General features: G+C 35.3%; 1 protein-coding gene across 2 annotated transcripts in view; it reads left to right on the forward strand.

Annotated features, from left to right (window-relative positions):
• The window catches only part of FAM185A (family with sequence similarity 185 member A), a 55708-nt gene that overhangs the window by 30321 nt on the left and 1748 nt on the right, over positions 1-23639 (forward strand). The window contains exons 6-7 of one of the 2 annotated variants that reach the window (XM_054564351.1): positions 8017-8112; positions 12282-12416. In XM_054564351.1, coding sequence (XP_054420326.1) covers positions 8017-8112; positions 12282-12416 — 231 coding nt within the window. The remainder of the gene's footprint in view (positions 1-8016; positions 8113-12281; positions 12417-23639) is intronic. The other variant, XM_054564352.1, reaches the window with a different exon arrangement.

Raw genomic sequence — 23639 nt, forward strand, 5'->3', positions numbered from 1 at the left:
TACACACATACATGTTTAAGTGTATATATGTATATATATTTACACATTTATATAAATATATGTATATGTATACTTATGAATATGTGTGTTTATGTATGTGTATGTGTGTGTGTGTATTTATATATTTTTCCTCTTGGCTAAATACCTAAGAATGGAGCTGCTGGGTTGACTAGGTATGTAGTTAGTTTTGTGATAAATTACCACACTTTTCCCCAGAATTCCATTGTATACTCCCTCCTATAATGTTTGAAAATTTTAGTTGCTATACATCGTCACCAACAGTTATCATGGTCAGTCTATTTTAATTTTATGCTTTCTGGTGTGTGAATAGTTGCATATTTCTGGTATTAATTTATATTTCCCTGATGACTTACGGTGTTCAGCACTTTTTTGTGCACTTATTGGTCATTAGTATAATTTCCTTTGTAAAGTTTTGTTCCTCTCTCAAAAATTTTTATTGTTGTTTTTTATTTAATTTACTTTTTTAGAGAGGGGAAAGAAGGGAGAACGAGAGAGAGAGAAACATCAATGTGTGAGACATAAATGGTTGCCTCTCACATGCCCCCAACCAGGGAGCTGGCCCACAACCCAGGCCTGTGCCCTGACTGGGAATGGAACCAGCAACCTTTTGGTTCTCAGGCAGGCGCTCAATCCCCTGAGCCACACGAGCCAGGGAAAATTTTTTATTGTTATTCTATTACAGCTGTCCCAATTTTTCCCCCTTTGCACTCCTCCGATCAGCTCATGCACCATTCCCATAGTCAATCCCCAAACTGTTGTCCATGTCCATGGATTATTCATACATGTTCTTTGACTAGTCCCTTCCCCCACTTGCCACGATTATCTCTCTCCTCCCTCCCCTTTGGTCACTGTTGGTCTGCTCCAATTTTCCTTGCCTCTATTTGTGTTTCACTTGTTTATTTTGTTCATTAGATTAGATTCCTCTTATAGGTGAGATTATGTTGTATTTGTCTTTTACCACCTGGCTTATTTCACTCAGCACAATACTTTCCATTTCCATCAATGCTGTCACAAAAGGTAGGAGTTCCTTTTTTCTTTCTGGTGCATAATATTCCACTGTGTGAATGTACCACAGTTTTTTGATACCCTCATTTACTAATGGGCACTTAGGCTGTTTCCAGCACTTGGCTATTGTAAATAGCACTGCTATGAACATAGTGGTGCGTAAGTTCTTTTGAATTGATATTTCAGGATTCTTTGGATATATTCCCAGCAGTGGAATTGCTGGATCAAAAGGCAGTCCCATTTTTAATTTTTTGAGGAAATTCCATACTGTTTTCCACAGTGGCTGCATCAGTCAGTTCCCAGCAACAGTGTACTAGGTTTCCCTTTTCTCCACATCCTTGCCAGAACTTGTTCGTTGATTTATTAATGATGGCCATTCTGACTGGCGTGAAGTGATATCTTGTTGTGTTTTTAATTTGCATCTCTCTCATGACTAGTGGTATTGAGCATCTTTTCATATATCTATGGGCCCTCTGTATGTCCTCCTTAGAGAAATATCTGTTCAGGTCCTTTGCCCATTATTTAATTGGATTGTTTGTCTTCCTGTTGTTGAGTCAGGTGAGTTCTTTATATATTTTAGAGATCAAATCTTTGTCTGATATAACATTGGCAAATATGTTCTCCCATACGGTCTGTTTCCTTTTCATTTCAGTGATGGTTTCCTTGGCCATGGAGAAATCTTTTAATTTGATGTAGTCCCATTTGTTTATTTTTTTCCTTAATTGCCCATTTATTTTTCAAATATTTTGTTTTTTTAATTTTCAATTTTGTCTTTTTTATTATGGAGTTTTAGGAGTTCTTTATATATCATGGGAACAAATCCTTTGTCAGACATTGTTGTCCTATATTTTCTCTCAGTCTGTAGCTTGCCTTTTTATTTTCTTAATGGTAAATGATCAGGGTCAATGAGAAGTTAGAACTGCTTTGAGACAAGAAGTTTTTTAATTTCTGTAAGCAAAAATTTTATAACTAACTATATATTTCTTGACCCTTATGTGAGAAAAAAGCTGGTTTCAGTAAATTTGTAAATCTCTTTGTCTCAAATACAATCAAATTTTACATTTTGTTTTTTGGAGGAAAAGCTCATTTCCTCCAAACAAAATGGTTTGCTATAGGTGTTGGCCAATTTGGTGTGTAATGGACCAGATCGTAAATATTATTGGCTTTCTAGGCCACACAGTCTGTCTGTACTATAAAACTCTGTCATTTTAACACAAAAGCAACCATTGATAATACACAAACAAACAGATATGTCTGTATTCCAATAAAACTCTTAATCAAAAGAAGAGGTGGCTATGAGCCTAAAACCTATTGTTATGACTCTGGAGAAATTTTGGGTTTGATGTCTTAATCTCAAAGGTAACAAGTAGGTGATATTTATTTGTAATTTCTTGATTGGTTGCTTTGTGTTTTCCTTAAAACAAAAGATTTGCTTGAGAAAGTTAGAGGCAGCTCTTGCAAACCATGACAACTTAATTAAAATCTACTGAGTAACTTGGATTTTGAGGAATTGACATTAATGGAAGCAAAACAATAATAAAGGAGCAAAGTGATTTGTGGGAACCTGAGGGAAATATGTTAGACAAGCAGAAGCTTCAAGATACTGGAATAGGTGTTGAGAAAAAGTTATATAATATTATCTAATTGGAATATTAAGAAATTTGAGATGATTTAGGTATTTATTATCCTATCTGATTTCAGGAAAATAGACTCTCTTCTCCATGATTTCTTTATTAAGAAGAATATGTATAAGTATGGTTATTGCTAGTTTAGATTGTATAATTGATCAGCTTCTTAAGTAATCTCATCAGTTATTTGGATTTTGTATGTATTGGGTTGACCAAAAACTCCATGTAGTTTCTTCTGTAAAATAAAAGACACATTTTTCATTTTCACCAATAACTGTATTTTTTTGGATATTTTGAGTATATTGGCTATCTCTCCCATGATATAATGTTGATTGTTATCAATTAATGTCTTGATTTGATTGCTATCAACTTCAACTGTTCACCCAACCATGGAGCATCATTCAGCAAGAAATCTCCAGCACGAAACTTTTGACATGTTCAAGCAGTCAGAGCACCTTCTCCATACACTGCACAAGTCTTTTTTTATGTGTCAGTTGCATTTTTACCTTTTTTGAAATAATAAAGCATAATATGCCAAAAATGTATATTTTCTTCCATCTTCAATATTAAAATGGCTACCCAAAAATTAACCAATTTTTTTTTAAATGCATGCTGATGCGACAATTGTAACAATATAATCTAACAAGATTGTTTTGAATAGAGTTAAAATGCTTATAAGAGCCATCTTACAGAAAAAAACAAAAGAACTTTTTGGCCAACCCAATACATATTCTAACCTACCTCCCAAAACCCCATTCTTCCTAACTTCCATAATACAGAGCTCTCTAAGAAGCTGAAGTGCTAGAAATTATTTGATTATCAAAATCCTGAATTTCCTTGAACTCATTTTTAAAAACAATGACTTTCATCTGGAACATCAGGTCATGTTCCATTTATTTTTTTCTCTCTCCTTTTTTTTTTATTGTTTAACTACATTTGTCTCCATTTTCCCACCACCATTTTCCCTGCTCTGCTCCCGCCCACCTTCCACCCTCAATCCTTCCCCACTTTCGCTTTGTCCATGGGTCCTTTATACATGTTCCCTGATTTTACCCTTCCCCTTCTTATCCCCGTTACCACCCTCTCATTACTGTCGGTTTATTTTTTTCTTTCACTGTTGCTGGTTATGTTTTTCTTGCTTGTTTGTTTTGTTGATTAGGTTCCACTTATAGGTGAGATCATATGGTATAGATCATATTGTATTTGTCTTATCCCCTGGCTTATTTCGCTTAGCGTAATGCTCTCCAGTTCCATCCATGCTGCCTTGAAGGATAGGAGTTCATTCCTTCTGCTGTGTATTATTCCATTGTGTAAATGTACTAGTTTTTTGATCCACTCATTTACTGATGGTCACTTAGGTTGCTTCCAGCATTTGGCTATTGTAAATTGTGCTTCTATGAACATTGGGGTGCATAGTTTCTTTTAAATTGGTGTTTCAGGATTCTTAGGGTATAATCCCAGCAGTGGAACTGCTAGGTCAAAAGACAGTTCCATTTTTAGCTTTCTGAGGAAATTCCAAACTGTTTTCCACAGTGACTGCACCAGACTGCATTCCCACCAACAGTTTACCAGGGTTCCCTTTTCTCTACCACCTTGCCAGCACTTGTTTTTTGTTCATTTGTTTATGGTGGCCATTCTGACCAGCGTGAAGTGGTATCACGTAGGGGTTTTAATTTGCATCTGTCTGATGGCTAGTGATGCTGAGCATCCTTACATATGTTTCTGGACCCTGCATGTGTCCTCCTTGGAGAAATTTCTGTTCAGTTCCTTTGCCCATTTTTTAATTGAATTGTTTGTCTTCCTGGAGTGGAGCTGTGTGAGTTCTTTGTATATTTTGGAGATTAAACCCTTATCTGAGCTATCACTGGCAAATATATTTTCCCTTATGGCAAATATATTTCCCCATATGGTTGGTTCCCTTTTCATTTTCCTGATCTTTTCTTTAGCCATGCAAAAGCTCCTTATTTTGATGAAGTCCCATTTGTTTATTCTTTCCTTTATGTCCCTGGCTCTAGGGGACATATCAGTGAAAGTATTGCTGCATGGGATATCTTAGTTTCCTGCCTATGTTCTCCTCTATCTAGGACTTTTATGGTGTCACAACTTACATTTAAGTCTTTTATCCATCTTGAGTTTATTTTGGGGTATGGTATAAATTGGTGGTCAAATTTCAATTTTTTGCATGTATCTGTACCAGATCTTCAGCACCATTTGCTGAAGAGGCTATTTTTACTCTATTTTAAGCTTCTTCCCCCTTTTTCAAATATTAATTGACCACAGACACATGGGTTTATTTCCAGGCTCTCTATTCTGTTCCATTGATCTATATGTTCTTATGCCAGTACCAGACTGCTTTGATTACAGTGGCCTTGTACTATAGTTTAATGTCAGGTATTGTGATCCCTCCTACTTTGTTCTTCTTTCTCAAAATTGTTGCAGCTATTTGGGGTCATTTATGGTTCCATGTAAATATTTGAAATGTTTGTTCTATATCTGTGAAATACATCATTGTTATTTTAACATGGATTGTGTTGAATCTATAAATTGATTTGGGCAGTATGGCCATTTTGATGATGTTAATTCTTTCGATCCATGAACACGGTATATGCTTCCATTTATTTGTGTCTTCCTTAATTTCTTTCTTCAGTGTTGTGTGGTTTTCTGAATACAGGTCTTTTACCTTCTTGGTTAAGTTTATTCCTAGGTACCTTATTTTTCCTGTTGTTATAGCAAATTGGATTATTTTCCTTATTTCTGCTTCTGATATTTCATTGCTGGTGTACAAAAATGCCTTCGATTTCTGAATGTTGACTTTGTATCTCGCTGTTTTGCCAAATTCACTTATAGGCCGAGTAGTTTTTTGGTGGAGGTATTCTATGTACACTATCATGTCATTTGCAAACAATGACAGTTTTATTTCTTCCTTTCCAATTTGGATGTCTTTTATTTATTTTATTGTCTGATCGCTGTGGCTAGGACTTCCAATACTATGTTGACTAGAAGTGGTGAAAGTAGACATACTTGTCTTGTTCATGATCTTAGTGGGAAATCTTTTAGTTTTTGCCAATTGAGTATGATGGTGGCTGTGGGTGTCTCATTTATGGCCTTTATTATGTTGAGGTATGCCCCCTTTACTCCCACTTTGCTGAGTATTTTTATCATAAGCGGAGGCTGTACCTTATCAAATGCTTTTTCTGCATCTATTGATAGGATCATGTGGTTTTTGTCATTCCTTTTGTTTATGTGATGTATTACATTTATTGATTTGCAAATATTGAACCATCCTTACTTCCCTGGGATGAATCCCACTTGATCATGTTGGATGATCTTTTCAGTGTATTGCTGGATGCGGTTTGCCAATATTTTGTCGATGATTTTAGCATCTATGTTCATCAGCTATATTGGCCCATGGTTTTCTTTCTTTGTTGTGTCTTTATCTGGTGTTGAGATTAGGATGATGCTAGCCTCATAAAAAGAGTTTGGGAATCTTCCCTCTCCTTGGATTTTTTGGTAAAGTCTGAGAAGGACAGGAGTTAGCTCTTCATTAAATGTTCTGTAAAATTCTTCTGTGAAACTGTCTGGTCTGGGGCTTTTGTGTGCTGGGAGTTTTTTGATAACTTCTTCAATTTCACCAGCTGTTATTGTTCTGTTCAGGCTTTCTGCTGCTTTTTCATTCAGTGTTGGAAGGTTATCTTTTTCTAGAAATGTGTCCATTTCGTCAAGGCTTTCAAATTTCTTGGCATCTAATAGTTTTTTTTGACAGCCTCCAAGGAATGGGCCATCATCAGAACTCAACACTGATAACATGAAAATGTAATTACTTAGTGGCTTAGGAGATAATTATTTAGCTGTGATTATTTCCCATCCACAGGGGGAAGGGGAGAGAAGTAAAAAGTATTATTTATGAACCACCTAAAATTTTGTATTACTTTTCCTCTTAGAGAAAGCAAGAAATCAAACTGATGTTTCAAATATTTTTATTTTGTTCAACCTGGGAAATGCACACATTGTATAGTCCACATTTTTTAACATAATATATTTTTACTTGGCTTCTTTTAGGATGTAGTAAGGGTCTTTAAAAGGAGTTTCTGTTGGTACCTAAGGAAGCAATATTTGTCTTTGTCCAGCTCTTCTGTTATTTATCACTAGTGGCTTAATTAAATAAATGTTGAATCAATATATTGTATACCTGACACTAATATAAATTTCATGCCAACTATACTTAAATTTTAAAAATTAAATAAATTGATTCTGATAAAGGCCATTTTTCAGTATAGACTAGAGATAAATTATTATAAATTATCTTGGAGTCAGATTTTAAACAGTTTATTCCCAAGTTGTCATCTTTGGAGTCATCTAAAATTTAAAGAAAAATATTGACTATATTTTATAAAAAATACAGTAGTATAATTTTTGGCATTAGTTTCATCATACTCCCTACTTACTTTGTTTACACTTTGAAGTAATAAAAGCTCCAGATAAAATATCCTTTTAAAGAGGCATCTCTAAAAAAATATATACATATATATGCTTTGGCTTTTGCCATGGGAGAGGAGAAAAAAAGAGAAGCTACTTAGCATTGATTCTTCAACATCATTCACTTGTTTCTTTATCTCTTTCTTGAAATGTTAGCTAATTGAAAAATGGAAGTGATTGATCACAGAAGGAAATTTGAGTGTGAAATCAGGACCACCTTAATTTTGATGTTCTCTTGACTTAAAATATCTGTTCAATTCCGGAAATTTGAAAAGAAATATTTAGCTATAAAAAGCTTCACCCACTTTTCAATCAATTCCCTGCCCCGACTTGTGTCCCTCTAAGAAATGCAACAAAACCTTCCATATTCTAAGCAGCCCTTTCTAGTACTAGCAGATTTGTGAAAGGGAGAACATATAAGAGGTTTTGATTTTTGGTAACTTTGCCACTACTTATATGTGACTGCATACAAGATATAATTCTTTAGTAAAGTTTGAAAGTTGATAATAAATTAAACGTATCAGTGATACTTAATGGTCTTGGATGTCAAGGATGTATTGCTTATACACTGTCCTTCCTACACATTAAGTTTTAGAGTAAACATGTTTAGACAGGATGCCTTAGATGTTTAGAGATAAGTTATGCAGGTTACTATAGACATAGGGATTTTTATTAGTTGTCTGGGTGTATAATTCTATATTTCTGTTCCTGTTTTCATTTTAAAACAAAAGATGAAATAGTTACAAGAAAAAAAATTTCTTAAAAAAACCTTGCTAGACTCTTAGCTCCTTATCCTGATGCTGAAGCAGAGCTTTTTAGTTCAAGTTTATAATTCCATTTACTCAAATAAGAATGATTATGTTTATGGCTTTTTCCTTCCTCCTAGATTCCTCCTCTGGATGTCTAAAAGCCTCAACTCATCAGGGTGTCTTAGATGTTTATGTCAGCCAACTGGGGAAGGTGGAATTGAAATCCCATAAAGGTTTGCCAAGTGAAATGTTTTGTTTTGTTTTTTTTTTTGACATGGTTTAAGGAAGGTTTTACATAACCGTCAGGAAATAGATGGTCAAATTATCTTATTTATAGTATTGACAAAGTGATTTCAAGAAAATTTCTTCTGATAGAACTTGATTTAGAGACTGGAATACTAGTCCCATAGACCAATGATCTTTGAAACTCTGGGGAGAGATAGCCATGAAGACTATCTTTCCCTTTGTAGTGCAAACAAAAATGTTGTAATATACTGACTATTATTGTAAAATGTTTTAGTGTTAGTGTTTGGGTTTTTTCAGTTTAACTTATGCCTGAAATACAGTACTCTTTGGAAAATGCTCTCATCCATTCTTCTGAAAGCCTTATGGCCACTGTAAGAGGACCTTTGAGTCTGTGACTCTAGAGTAATAATACTTTTTAGAATGTGATCCTGAAATAAAGGTATTAGCAGGAGCGTTCTCCAAAGTGATTGTTGACTTAGTTCCTTAAAGTATCAAGACTTATTATATGGCCCTGGCCAGGTTGCTCTGTTGGTTCGATCATTGTCCCAATAAGCCAAGATTGTTGGTTTGATCCCCTGTCAGGGCACATATAAGAAATCAACCAATGAATGCATAAATAAGTGGAACAACAAATCAATGTTTCTCTCTGTCCCTCTCTTGCGCCCCCTCTCTCTGTTTTTCTCTTTCTCCCCCCTTCCTCTCTAAAATCAATAAATAAAATTACTTACTATGTGTCTCTTCCTATGATCTTATTTCTAATACAAATAACTTATTCTAAGAGTCCAGATCTTTCATTAAAAGTGATACACTTAGACCTGGCTGGCGTGGCTCAGTGGATTGAGTGCTGGCCTGCAAACTTAAAGATCACCAGTTCAATTCCTAGTCAGGGCACATGCCCTGGGTTGTGGATCAGGTCACTGGTTGGGGGCATAGAAGAAATAACCTAGTCGGTTGACACTTCTCTAACACATTGATGTTTCCTTCTCTTTCTTCCTCTTTTACCCTCTCTCTAAAACTAAAGAAATAAAACCCTCCCCCCCAAAAAATAAAAATAAATAAAATCTTTAAAAAAATAAAGGCGATACTCTGAAGACTGTGCATGTGTACATGGATACATGCATGGTGGCAAGTGGCCTGGGTACTTGGAATATGTTTGCCACTGGGGCGAAGTGGCCTGGGTGCAAAAAGTTAATAACCGTAACTCTGTATAAATTTATTTTAAATAAATTCTAGAAGCTCTTGCATATTGTCCAAACCAAGGCTATGTGTATAGCAAGGAAAATGCTTCCTTACAGAGACAAGTTGTTCTTGCTGTTAGTAATTTATTTCCCCCATTGGTTTAATTTTTTTTCTTTTTGTCGATGAGGCTTACTTGTTAAGAGTGTCAATATAAAAGTAAAAACACAGAGTTCTGAAACTGAAGTTACTACTGACATATAGGTGTGATTTGATTTCTCAAGATCACATTTGTCTTCCTTTAAATAATATAATGTCCTGACTAAATTTCTAAGAGTTTCAATAATGCTAATCAGAGTATTTTGTGAATGCCATAAGAGTCATATAATTGCATTTTCTTATTATGAAGAAGAAAATGAACCATTACTACATTTAATGTAACTAGTAACAGAGGAAAAGCTCCTATATGAAATTTTTTCCTTTATTGTATGGATGGGCAGAAAAGTAAAACGAAACAAACAATCTTCATCTACTTCAAATGTTTTTGAGTGTTATTTGGAATGTTGTTCCAGTAACCTATTGAAATGGCATATGATGTTACAAAATTTGACTAAGATTGCAGTTTTGTGTTTTCTCCTAGTGGAACCATGTTACTAGCAGAAGCTTAAAGATAACTGGAAGCAAAGATTTCTATCTTACTTTAGATCTCTTCTCAGTACCCTTTGCAACAGTAACTTTGTTAGAGCAATGGAAAGTTATTCAGGGTTCTATTGCTTAATGTTTAGTAAAGACATTTGGAATCCTTTCCACCTCTACCCCTGTCTTGCTATGGGGTTCAAGGGCCAGCCACTTGAGTCTCTTAGGTCTTCAACATTTTGCTACTTGAAAAAGAGTGTTACTATGCTTGTTTTCTTTCTCCCTGTGGAAATCATGGGATCTTATTAATTCTTTCAGAAAGACTGTGTTTGGGCTTGGTCAGGCCTACATCTGAATATTGACTTTTCCACTTAAAATTTGTCTTTGATAAAATCTTTAAGTCTTGCGCTGTATGTATTTAGTTGATTTTTAGTTTAGTGAGGCAGACTAATCTCAGTATAGTATGCCTTCATTAAATGAGAGCACCAGCTCTTATTTCTTAAAAAATATCATGTTGAAGGAGACATTTGAGAGTTTTCAAGATGTGAGAATTCTTAATTCACAAACAGTAACGGAGCATTGGTAGTGATAGTTTTTATTTTTGAGAATATGGAGAGAGATGGGGATAAAACTGTTTGTATTGCCTAACATTTTTAAAGCTCTCACAGGTTTAAAATACCTTTATTCATTTAAGAACAGAAAAAATTATTACATCTGATTTATTTAGAGATATAATAAAGTCCTTAAAAAGCTTTTAAAATCTGTTATTCTCTACTTTTTAAAGTATGTTTGGTAGAAAAACATGTGTTTTCTAGTCTTCTAAAAGTTTTTCAGTGTTGTTTTTTTCCTAAAGTTTTCACATCTGTTGTAATGGGGAATCTCCTGTCAGTAGTTTACATTTAAAGTCTAAAAAGCAATTTTTTTTTTTAAATAAAATAAACCAGTTGTAGTGATGTGCTTTATTCCTCTCTTTTTTGAGGAGTAAGTATGAGAGTTCATCAGCCTTATCTTAAACTTCCAGCTTTAGTTTGGAAGACTAAGAGGATAAGAAATTACTTAAGGAAACGTACACTTATGTTAACCAAACTGGAAGGCAAACAATGACCCATAAATAAATGCATTCTAAAAGGAATCTTTCCATTATTCACAATGGATGTCATCCTGACCATCTTGTCCACAGAGGTGGGATTAATATTTTATGGCAGCAGCCATGTAATCAAAGCTTTTTTGAGGGAAGGTGGGAGGGGGCAAGGGAAAGAGGTGGGGGGAAGGCAGAGACAAATGTATTTAAAAAGTAAATAAATTAATTAAAAAAAAAAAAGTAACCTGTTAAAAACTTACAGAGAATGTTTGGAAAATAATGAACTGGCCTTATATATTGTAGTCACTATTATATTATTAAACATTAACAGTATTCTGGGAAAAAAAAAAAAGCTTTTTTGAATGAGAAACAGAGAAAGAAAACTTCTGAAGGAGGAGTGGAGTGTGCTGGTGAGTTTGCACTGCAACCCACATCATTGTTTTGAAAAATCCTTCCTTGGGTAACAGTACTTTTTCTTATTTCCTCCTTCAGAAGCTTGAATTGCTACAAGATTATAGTGGAAATAAAGTTGAGTGTCTTGCTTCAGGTACCTAAAAGACTGTGATCCACTGAAAAGAAACATTAGTCAATTAAAATTCAAATATTCTCTTCTTTTTATTATTATTATCCCCCTGTCCCCAACAAGGTACAGCTGAAAATGTGAGAGCTCAGAGCTCTAGTTGTATTAATAATGATCAGTGAGGTTACAAGTTCTGTAATAAGATGAGGTAGCAGTGTGTAAAATACCACAGTAGTGAAGAGCATAGGTTTTGTTGTCATTGAACTGGATCTAGATTCCAACACTAGCTGTAGTGGGAACTTGAGCAAGTTTTCATCTGTAAAATCAGGATTATAATAATATCTCATAAAGCTGCTGTGGAGATTAAAAGAGATAAGGTACAATAGTTAAGGTATAATTACATTACGCCCTAGTAAATGCTCAATTAATGGTAAGTCCTTTCTACAAGCTTCATGTGTAACACACCGCTCACTTTTCTGTGATGAGGGCTTTTGACAAAAGAAGAAGTAGTAGTCTATGTCCTAATAACTCATACTCTTGACATAAGTTACTGTGAATGCCTTGGGAGTAAGGAGACATTGACCACCAGAGAGTAAGGAAAAGACTCTGCTGTTTAAGTAAAATATACTGAGAAATAAAGACAGTGTACCAGGAGCAGTGCCTCCCATTCATTCATTTTTGTAATAGGCTCTGGTAGTTTTGATTTCTTTGCATTAATAAGCTCTCCTGTAAACTTATTACAGGCTCTATTCTTGTCAAGGTTGCATCATCTCTTCAAGCTCATTTACAGTTATCAGGAAAAGAGGTTGATGTGAACTCAGAAGTCCATGTTCAAGAGATGGCTGAAGATCATAAAGATGGAGGTGTAATAATTACTGGTAAGGAGGCTACATTTTGCTATGTAAGATGAGTAGTCATTGTCCATACAGAATTAGAAATATGGTATACTTAATTGCAGTTTTATTCTATGTTCTTTTCCATTGTCATGTTCTGGTGTTTGGCACTTTTCTCATCCAACTGCTTATCAGTAACACATGCAGACATTTTGTTTGAAATACTCACTGGTCATATCACTGGATAAAATCGATTTAAAACATTTCCTTATCTGGAAGAGGTATTTGCACACCCATGTTCATAGCAGCATTATTCAATGTAGCCAAGAGGTAATAGCAACACATACATTTATCAATGGAGGAATAAATAAATGAAATGTATATACTACATGCAGTGGAATATCATTCATCATTAAAAAGGAAGAAAGGCCTGTCTCATGTTACAATGTGGATGAACCTTAAGAACATTATGCTAAGTTAATTCAGCCAGTCATAAATAGAAAAATACTGTATGATTCCAATTATATGAGATATCTAAAGAAGTCAGATTCATAGCAACAGAAAGGAGAGGGAAAGGGGGAGTATATACCCATATGCAGTGGTTATAGAGTCTCAGTTTTGTAAGATGAAAAAGTTCTGGACATCTATTGCACAACAGTGTAAGTGACATTACCACTACTGACCTGGAAACTTAAAAATGGTTAAGATGATAAATTTTATATAATGTGTTTTTTATCCCAACTTAAAATTTTAAAAATCATTTTAAAAAAACGTTTTTTTCTGGCACAGATGCTTTCTAATTCTTGGACTTAAAAATCAACTCAATACATACAATGCAATATTTAAAGTTAACTTTGTATGATTAGAACAAATAGGAATTTGGTTTCGTATTATGCACACAGAAAATTTGCTCTTTCAGTATAACAGAATTTCAGTCCCAGGGATGTGAATAGTTTTGCACATTTTTCCTAATTACCACTGGCTGTATTGATCATCAATACTACTTTTAAAAATATTTATTATATAGTTAATATACATACATACTAAAAAAATTAATGCTGGTGAGATTTTCCTTTAAATTTTACCAGCATCAAGAAGGACACTGAAATTAAAGTATGTACCTGCATGTGTACTATAGGGTTAGCTGTGAGCTAATGTCTAGAAAAAGAAAGTATGTGCGGCGGCGGCGGGGGAGATGGTGGCAGTGGCTGTGGGGTGTCTTCAAAAGATCAAGCTTCAGTTTCAAATATTCATTTTATATGCTAAGAAAGAAATCTGTTAAAATCATAGCATATTAATAAAAAGCATAATAGTAATAAAAATAACACCTGTGCTCTCTCAAGTACTTAATGGGCAACTCTTAGTTATATGATAAAAATTAAAGTGTATTAAATGTGGTAAGACTCAACTTGTGATCTAATCTCTTGAGTTTGATAAGGAGCCAACAGAATTACCTTTTGTTGGCCACTGTAATCTAAAGATAATATAAATTTGTTTAATAATGCTCCCAATGATAGTATAATTACATTATTTTACATATGTTAATAATGTTTGAATTACAAAGTTATTTTGTCATTTTTCATTCTGTTACTCATAAAATCATGTGCCTTTCCAAAATTTAGATTTTCTTTTAATTCAGTTTTGAATTAAAGCCATTAAATTAATCACTTAAGCCATTAAAACAAAGACCTCATTTAGTCATTTAAGAACGCTTACTAGTTTGGTCATTGGATAAAATTGGACCTGGTCTCTTTATTAACTTCTAGCCATTCTACTCTACCAAACCAATACACCTCAAACTTAATATATTTAAAAACAAACATTATCTTTCCTAGTCTAGCTCTTCCTCCTGCTGTCTTCTATATTTTCCTTCATTTGGTCAGTCAGTCACTCAACGAGCACTTCTTGAGTCAGGCATTATGAGAAACTTGGAGTGAAAAGATAATAAAGTATGGTCCATCTGCCATCTGAGGAGCTTACATTTTACTGAGGCAAGACAAACAAACCAATGAATACAATAAAGTGGGAAAATGTTATACCAAAGTCATATACATGCTACTGTGAGAGCATTGTAGGTGACACATCTATATTAGACTAGCACAGTGAGTTTGAGGAAGTAAGAGAAGTCCTACTAGAGAATAGAAGCTAGAGAATAGAGAGTAAGGGGGAAGGTGTCCTAAAGGGGATAGGGAATTTGGGAGGCAGTCGGATCACATAGGACTGATTTGGATTTCATACTAAGTACAATGCAAAGGCACTGACTAAAAGGTTTTAATCTGGGCTTCACATAGGCAGATCTGTATATTAGAAAGATCACTGAATGTTGAGTGGGCAAAATTAGAAGAGACAATAGTGGAAACAAGAAAAGTTTAAGTAGCAGCAGGTTACTGTAGTAAATACAGGAGAAAGAGTTCAGTGGCCTGGATTCCACAGTGGTCTAGGTTAAATTCAACAAGTAAATAAGCCTTAAACAAATATTTTTAATTCTTTTAAAAAATATTTTATTTTTGCCCTGGCTGGTGTGTCTCAGTGGATTGAGCACCAGCCTGAAAACCAAAGGGTTGCTGGTTCTATTCCCAGTCAGGGCACATGCTTGGGTTGTGGGCCAGGTCCCCAGTAGTGGGTGCACAAGAGGCAACCACACATTGATGGTTTTCTCCCTCTCTTTCTCCCTCCCTTCCCCTGTCTAAAAATAAATAAATAAAATCTTTAAAAAAAATTAAAAATGGAAATCTTTAAAAAAATACTTTATTTTATTTTTAGGGAGGGCAAAGGAGGGAGAGAGGTAGACAAACATTGACTTGCAAAAGAAACATCAGTTAGTTGCCCCTCACACAACCCTTATGGGGGACCTGGCCCACAACCCAGGCATGTTCTCTGACTGGGAATTGAACTGGCGCCCTTTCAGTTTGGGGAGACAGTGCTCAGCCCACTGAGCCACACTAGTCAGGGCTCTGTGAACAAATTTTGGCAGAAGAAATAAACAAGTATATGCTATGGGGAAAATGCATGCTTGACTTGTTGGTTTTTATGAAGTTTCTCAACCTAATTAATTCTTTTTGGGAGTTATTTGTTATTATGTCTTACATTCCAGCCCCTACTTTCTAAACCAGGAAGGTGCAAATTGCAGAATGAATTTTATTTCCTGTTCATAGTGTAAGATTCTAGCTACTGATCAGAATTCTTTTGTAGAGTGGCAAATGATGTCCTTCAAAGTTGGGCCCTAGGTAGGTTGTCTGTGATGTTAGATTAAATCCATTAGAGTGATAAGGACCTCAGATAAAAACAAAACAGTTTTGGACTTCTGGTCAAGATGGTAGTGTAGTTAAACATGGCTTGCCCTCTCACAACCATGTCAATTTACAACTAAGCTATAGAACAACTGTCATTCAGAGCTGTCAGAGATCAAGCTGAAGGGAAGTCCAACAACTATGGAATTAAAGAAGAAAACACATCCAGACTAGTAGGAGGGGTAGAGACACAGAATGGGCTGGCCCCACACCCACATGTGACAGGCAAAAATTAGGAGAAATATCGGAGGAACAAGGAGACCTAGCTTCACCCCAAGCTCCCCAGCCCAGGACTCTGGTGCCAGGAAGAGAAGTCCTCATAACTTCAGACTGTAAAAACCAACAGGGATTGAGGCTGTGGGAGACAGAAACTTCTGGAATCCAAGGCAATTCCTCTTAAAGGGCCTGCACACATACTTACTTGGACCTACTCCCTCTAAGCTCCATCGTGGGAGCAGAAGATTGAAAGGCATCAGAGACATACAGGGAAGAACTAAATCGTCCAGCATGAGGATGAGAGCTGAGGGGCAGCTTTCTCCCAGACATTGTTCCTTTTCTGAGCCCTCCAGCCACAGAACCTGTCTGCAAGGTTCATATCTGAGACTGGTATCTACTTGATTCACACTGCCCCACCCTGGTGATTTCCTGAGGCTCTGTCCCACCCAATTTTCAGGCACACCCAAGCTGTTTCCCGTGGCTTTTCCATACAAAATGGATTATCATGGCGCGTGCTTCAGATATTCCTAAATTCTCTCAAACAAGCAGGATCTGGCCTCAGCGAGCCCTGTACCTCTCCCTAAGTTGCCCCAGGCCTGACACTAGCAGCAGCTAGCTTTGGTTCACAGACCCCCAAGATTGTGCTTGCCTGGGGACCCCCAAACCCAGCACAATCACTTTGTAGCTTATGCTGTGTGACTCCAGACAGAACACAGGCGGTAAATGATCTTGCACATGCCAACAGAAATCAAGGCTCAGCTACAACATGAGGGTATACATAGCCCACACATGGACACACCTTGAGTACCCATCTTGGGTAATGGGGCTATGCCACTGGACATACAGGACACTTATACATTAGGCCACTCTACCAAACCTGGGAGAAAGCAGCTCTTCTTAATACATAGAAACAAACACAGGGAGGCTGCCAAAATGAGAAAAAGAACTAAATAAAATGGAAAAAAGTAATCAGATGCAGAGTTCAAAAAACTCTGTATAAGGATGCTCAAGGAACTTAGTGAGGACCTCACTAGCATTAAAAAAATAATCCAGTCAGAAATGAAACATACACTGATTGAAATAAAGAACAATTTGCAGAGAATCAACAGAAGAGTGTGTGAAGCCAAGAATCAAATCAGTGATTTGGAATATAAGGAAGCAAAAACAACCAAGAACAGCAAGAAGAAAAAAGTATAAAAAATAAAAAATGAGGATAGTGTCCAGAACTTCTGGCACAATTTCAGCATACCAACATTTGCATCATGGAGGTTCTGTAAGGGGAAGAGAGACAGCAAGAAATTGGAAACCTATTTGAAAAAATAATGAAAGAAAACTTCCCTAAATTGGTGAAGGAAATAGACATACATTTCAGAAAGTGTAGAGAGTCCCAAACAAGGTGAACCCAAAGAGGCCCATGCCAAGACACATCATAGTTAAAATGCCAAAGTTTAAAGACAAAGAGAATCTTCAGAGTAGCAAGAGAAAAGCAGTTAGTTGCTTACAAAAGAGCTCTTATAAAACTATCAGCTGACTTCTCAAAAGAAACTTTGCAGGCTAGAAGGGATTGGCAAGAAATATTCAAAGTGATGAAAAGCAGGGACCTACAAACAAGATTACCCAGCAAAGCTATCATTTAGAATCAAAGGAAAAATAAAGAGTTTCCCAGACAAGAAATAGCTAAAGGAGTTCATCACCACTAACCCAGTATTATATGAAAAGTTAAAGTGTCTTCCTTAGGAAGATCAAAACTATGAACAATAAAATGGCAATGAATACATATCTATCAACAAAAGAATTTGAAAAACAAACTAGCAGAACAGACAGGATCATGGATACAGAGAACGTTTTGATGGTTGCCAGCTGAGGGGTGTCAGGTTTATGGGCAAAAAAAAATGAAGAATTAAGAAATATAAATTGGTAGTTACACAATAGTCATGGGGATATAAAGTACAGCATAAGGAATGAAGTAGTCAGAGAACACATATGTGTGACCCACGGACAGGGACAACAGTGTGGGGACTGCCTGAGGGAGTGGGTGGGGCTGGTTAGCGGGGGGCAAACGGAGAAATACTGTGACAACTGTAATAGAATAAACACTAAAATATAATTTTTTAAAAAAGCTTTTTTGTGTGTGGGGAAAAAAGCTATATGAACAAGTGATTGGTTTTAGAGAAACTTTAATAATTTATTTTGATTCTAAAAGTGGTGCCTAAAAGGCCTCACAGACCCTATTTATCAAGTGAATAGAATGATTTAAGAGGCCTAGAAAGTTAGGGCAATTGCTTTTTCTGTGGAAATTTTCAACCTGAAACCTGATTTTGGAAATAATGAGCAGCTTTATATGTGAATTATTATAGGCAGCTGAGCTCAGCTCATCTGGGTCTTTCTTACAGAGCCTATGAAGCATAGCAATGGAAATACCCTCTCTACTAAGAGGTCTGGATTGTATCTGTAGCATGACTTCTGCATGATTTCTGCAAGAAGCCATGCCATTAAATTTAGTCCTGAGGGTTCAGGCTTCCCACAGAATTTGATGTTTCAGCCCTGTAATTTTATTTGACTTCCTGCTTCATGGTTTCTCTTGCTATTGCTGTCACTGATAAGTTTATGTTGTATGATTCTGAGTGTGATTTACAAGTATTAAAAACTATTCTGAGGTCAAAAGAAAGCCTGGGACTCTCTCAGTCTGAAATATTTACCTAATGAAAAAGTGTGCATGTGTGTATTCTTTTGGGTGCACTCCTTAATTCTTATCAGATCTCAGATCTAATTTTTGTCTCTATCCATATATGGCAAATTCAACAGATGGTGAATGGTTTAGGTAAAATATTTCCAGGAAAAAATTGACTTCTCTATTAGGTTTTAGATTTTGTTAATCAACTTAAATATGAAACCTCACTGTGGAATATCAAGCCTTTCTTTTAAGCCCAAAAATGCATGTGGTCCAAAGTCCTTTTGTCTTAAAACTCCTCAATTTATGTGTTTAGAGAATATTAGAGATAAAGTGTATTTGCCAGGCAAATGGTTGTTGTTTGCCATAGTCATAGTAGGGAAGGTGGTACTACTGGTTTTACTTATTTTAGTCAAACTGGAAATGAGAAGCATTTATTTGGGATCAAAATAAACCAAAATAGATGAGAGTTCTCATTCTGTTTGTTTTTAGTTTGGAGAGTTATAAATTTATGATATTGTGATTTATGATGGAAAACTGGTTTATAAGTTAGAAAAGATGTTGAAATGAGACTAAACCCACAGGATAGCACTTTTAAGATCTAGAGACACTGTTTTCTCTCCAAAAGGGACAAAAATCTATAGTTTTTGAGATAACTCATAGAAATACAGTTTTGTTATGTTTTTTAGAACACTGAAATTTTGGTTTTCTCCAAGCTTATAGCACATGGATTTGTCAGTCATGTAGATGTACTTCAGGATGACTTAGAAGAAATTTAGTAACAGAATGAAGAATACTATATAGGCTCATGGCAGTTTAAAAATACTTTGACAGGGATTTAATGTAGGAATTGCCTTTAGTCTTTATGCTTTTATATTATAGTATTTTTGTTTCCCCATCATTTTGTAAAGTGTAAGATTCTGGGAGTATCATAGATAATTAAACATCAACTTTGTTAATGTTTACCAAAAGAAAAAAAAAAGGCTTTGTTTCTACTCATCTACAAACAATATATGTAAGGCCAGATAGTAAATATGTTAGATTTTGAAGGCTACATAAAGTTTCTGTTGCATATTCTTTTTTGTTTCTGTTTTTTTTTCTTTTTATAATCTTTTAAAAATGTAAAAGACACTCTTATCTCTTGGGACATAAAAATAGCCTTCAGACTAAATTTAGCTATAACTTTACTGACTTCTAGGCTAGAAACCAAAGTGTAGGCTTCAATCATAGAGGATTTTAATTTTGTTTGTAATGCCTGGGGTTTGTGTTTGTTTGTTTGTTTGTTTTTGGTTTTGTATTTATTTTGGTCATTCAAGAAATACTGAACCATAGCCAAATCATACCCCGAATGAACTCATCCCAGTAGTGAACTCTTCCCAGTAGGAAAAATGATCTATGCACATAAAGGTGTAATCATATAAGATTTAAAACACAACACAACCACAGAAGATATATGATGGCAAATAAAAACACAAAATCAAGTTCAACATCACTAGCCATTAGTGAAGTGCAAATTAAAACAAGAAAAAGATAGTGCTATCTACCAAGTAGAATGGCTAAAATGAAAAATACTGATATAACAAATGCTGGCAAGGATGTGAAGAGATTGGATCTTCTCTGCATTGTTACTGGGAATGTAAAATGATACAGCCACCCTAGCATTCAGTCCAGCAGTTTATTAAAATCTAGGTTATAAACTACCTAAATTTTAAAATTTCAGTTTAAAATTAAACTACCATGCAACCCAGCAGTTAAACTCCTAGCCATTTATCTTAGCAAAATGAAACTTAATGTTTGCATAAAAACCTTTACATAGCCCTGGCTGGTTTTGCTCAGTTGGTTGTAGTATCATTCTGTAAACTGAAAGGTCATGAGTTCAATTCCTGGTCAGAGCACATGCATGGGTTGCGGGTTTGGTCCCTGGTCATGGTGTGTATGAGAGGCAACCAATCAATGTTTCTCTCCCTCTCTTTCTCCTATCCTTCCCCTCTCTCTAAAATCAATAAGCATGTCCTCAGGTGAGGATTAAAAATTTTTTTTTAAACTTTACACAAATATTCATAACTTAATTTGTAATAGCCCAAACTGAAAATGACTGAAATATCCTTCTACCTGTAAATGGTTATACAAACTGTGGTATGTTCATACAATTGAATACTATTCAACAATAAAAAGGAGCACTGTATTAATACATACAATTTGGATGAAACTTAAGGGAATCGTGCTGAGTACGATTCCCTTAGTCACTCTCAAAGTCACTCTCAAAATGTTGCATACTGTATGATTTCATTTATATAAATTCTTGAAGTGATAAAATTATAAAAATGGAGAATAGACAAGTAGTTGCCAAAGGTTAGGGAAGAAGAGGGAAGATAAGACTATGAAGAGATGTCATTACAGACTTTCTTTGTGGTGATAGTATTTTGATTATAATGATGGTTATATGAACCTATACATGTGATAAAATATCATAAAAGTATACTTAAAACATACAAAAAAGGGAGTGTCCAAAAAGAGATGAAATCTAAGGTCAGCAGTCTAATAAATTGTAGTTTGCCAACCCAGTTACCTGGTTTTGATAATGTACCATGGTTATATAAGATGTCACTATTAGGGGAACTGGATAATGGGTGCACAGGACTTTGTTATACTATTTTTGCAACTTCTTGTGAGTCCTTAATTATTTCAAAATAAGAAATTAAAGAGGAAAAAAAATGACAGCATGATGGAGGGAGAAAGGGAAAGAGGGGAAAGAAGAAAGAAACAAGGCTTCCAGATAAGAAGAGGAGTAAAATGGACTTATTTACCCTTCTACTGAAACCAACAACGCCAAAATTTTTTAAACAGACAAAATACATGAAAAACAGTTTCCGAGACTCTAGACAATGGGCAATGAAAAAAATCGATCACTGAGAGATGGGAAACAAAATAAGCCCCTGCTAACGAACCGCCTTGAGAGTCTCCAGGCTATAGTTTGTATAGAGACAGAGGGATCTACTGTAGAGTCCAGCACACTCACTGAGTGGAGGAGACTGTGATGAGAGTCCACAGAGACTAAGACAGCTAGAGTTCCTAGGACAGAATGCCAGAGGGAATAGAATCTGGTGCTCATACAGGTCCAGGAATAATGTCTGTGCTACTTGCCAGAATGGAAAAAATCATAACTCATGGAGCATTGGGTAAGGGACTCAGTAGTTGGAAACACTTAGCCCTAGATGGAGCATCCCTCCAGAACTGCCTAACGAATTATAGAAGCAGGAGATGAAAGGTTTAAACTGTTTCCAAGTAACTTAACTGCATCTCTGAACAAAGCTAAAGATTTACAGGAATTCAAAAATATTCAGCACCCAACAAAATAAAATTCACTATGTCTGGCATCCAAGCAAAGATTATCAGACATGCAGAGGCAAGAAAACATGACCCATAATGAAGAGAGTATCAATTGAAACCCAGAACAGACACAGATATTAGCATTAGCAGTGTAGGAAAGTAAAAGTTACTATAACTATTCTGCATGTTGGAGTAAAGTTAAGACATGAAAAATATTAAAAAGATCAAAATTGAATTTCTAGAAATAGAAATGAATACTACAGTATCTGAAATGAAAAATTCAGTGGATGAGTTTTGACAGAAGATTTGAGAAAGAAAAAGACTTGAGCATGTATAGAATTAATCAGTTTGAGCAAAATTGATTAATTGTATACATGCTCAAAACCTAGAATATGATTATCTTTGTTATTCCAGAGAGAAATGCAGTGATAAGTACTATTAAATTGAGAGAAAATGCAGTGATAAGTACTATTAAAACTAGCTGAAAAATACTTTCTTGTCAGTAAAAATTTGTTAAGATCTGTCGGGTTGCACTTTTGTCAAGGGAAGACTGTAAACAAAGGGTATTAACATTAAAATATTGGTTATGGTTATAGAATTGTGTGTGGCTTTAAGGGATTTGGTTTGTGAAATATATGCATTAAAAATAAGACTTAAGAATAATTATTTTCATGTTTCATAAATGTATGATTTATTTTCCTACCCAGCTGGTAAGCTTTTTGAGGGTATTAGCATGTGTTTTTACATGTTTTGTTGCTCCCTAAAATCCTTAGCATGGTGCTTCCCATAGTGGGTGGTCAATAGAGTTTATAATGTGAAAGAGGGAATCCAACTATGACGCACTGAAGTGTATCTGCTGCTAATTAGGCAGCACCAGAATTATCCCTCTGAACCAAATGTAAACAAAGTCTATTATAGGATTGGGGGTTGGTGATCACAGAAAGAAGCTCATCTCAGCCAAGAAACTTTTCAAGCCTGTTTTAAAACCAGAGAACTAAATTCTTCAAATTACTCCTTGGAGCCCTGTCTTTCCACAGCCAGTGCTGATTAGATCAGGTGGTTTTGGGTTAATTAATGACTAATGATTCTCAACTAGGTATAAGGGGAAATAAAAAAAAATAAAAAGAACTTGGAGATGTATATATTTGGGAGATTTGGACAGGGCAGATTTAAAGTGCAAATGCTGGTGTTTAAAAATATGTCCTGAGAAGAAACTTTTCTCTCCATTTAATAGAAGCCAAACTACCTGGGGATAGGGTGGGCATTTCCCATTTCTTGGTCAAAGAAACATTGCCTGATTTTCATTTGCAAGGGGATTTAAATAAAGAACAAGTTTTCTGAACCCTCAATTTCCAACATATGTTACAAGATTTTTTAGGAAGGAATTTATAAACTTTACAAATTAGAGTCGAATCTCCACAGATTCGGACCAAAGTGTGAAGAGCTTTCAGTAAACTACTTAGTGGCAAGATATAGAAAGATATTTCTAGGATCCTAAATGGAATTTTGTAAACTGTCTTTTATTTGTATTTATTTGTTTGTTTGTTTATTTTTAGTATTGTCTCTAAGCTAAAATCCCTTGCATTTTCATTTTGTTAGTAGCATCAGCACCCTGTGTTTCCTGTAGTGCTGCAGAAGGAATTAGGTAGATTGGCTTCTCTCTCCATAGGTGAGATATGCATGACTGGGAAGATGACAAATAATATAGAAGGAAGAGTTCTTGAGTGAGCAAAACTAATACATTGTGACATTCCTTAGATA

This window comes from Pteronotus mesoamericanus, unplaced genomic scaffold (genome assembly GCF_021234165.1).
Source record: "Pteronotus mesoamericanus isolate MK-2021 breed Mesoamerican mustached bat unplaced genomic scaffold, CSHL_Meso_final scaffold_85, whole genome shotgun sequence".
Taxonomy (NCBI): domain Eukaryota; kingdom Metazoa; phylum Chordata; class Mammalia; order Chiroptera; family Mormoopidae; genus Pteronotus; species Pteronotus mesoamericanus.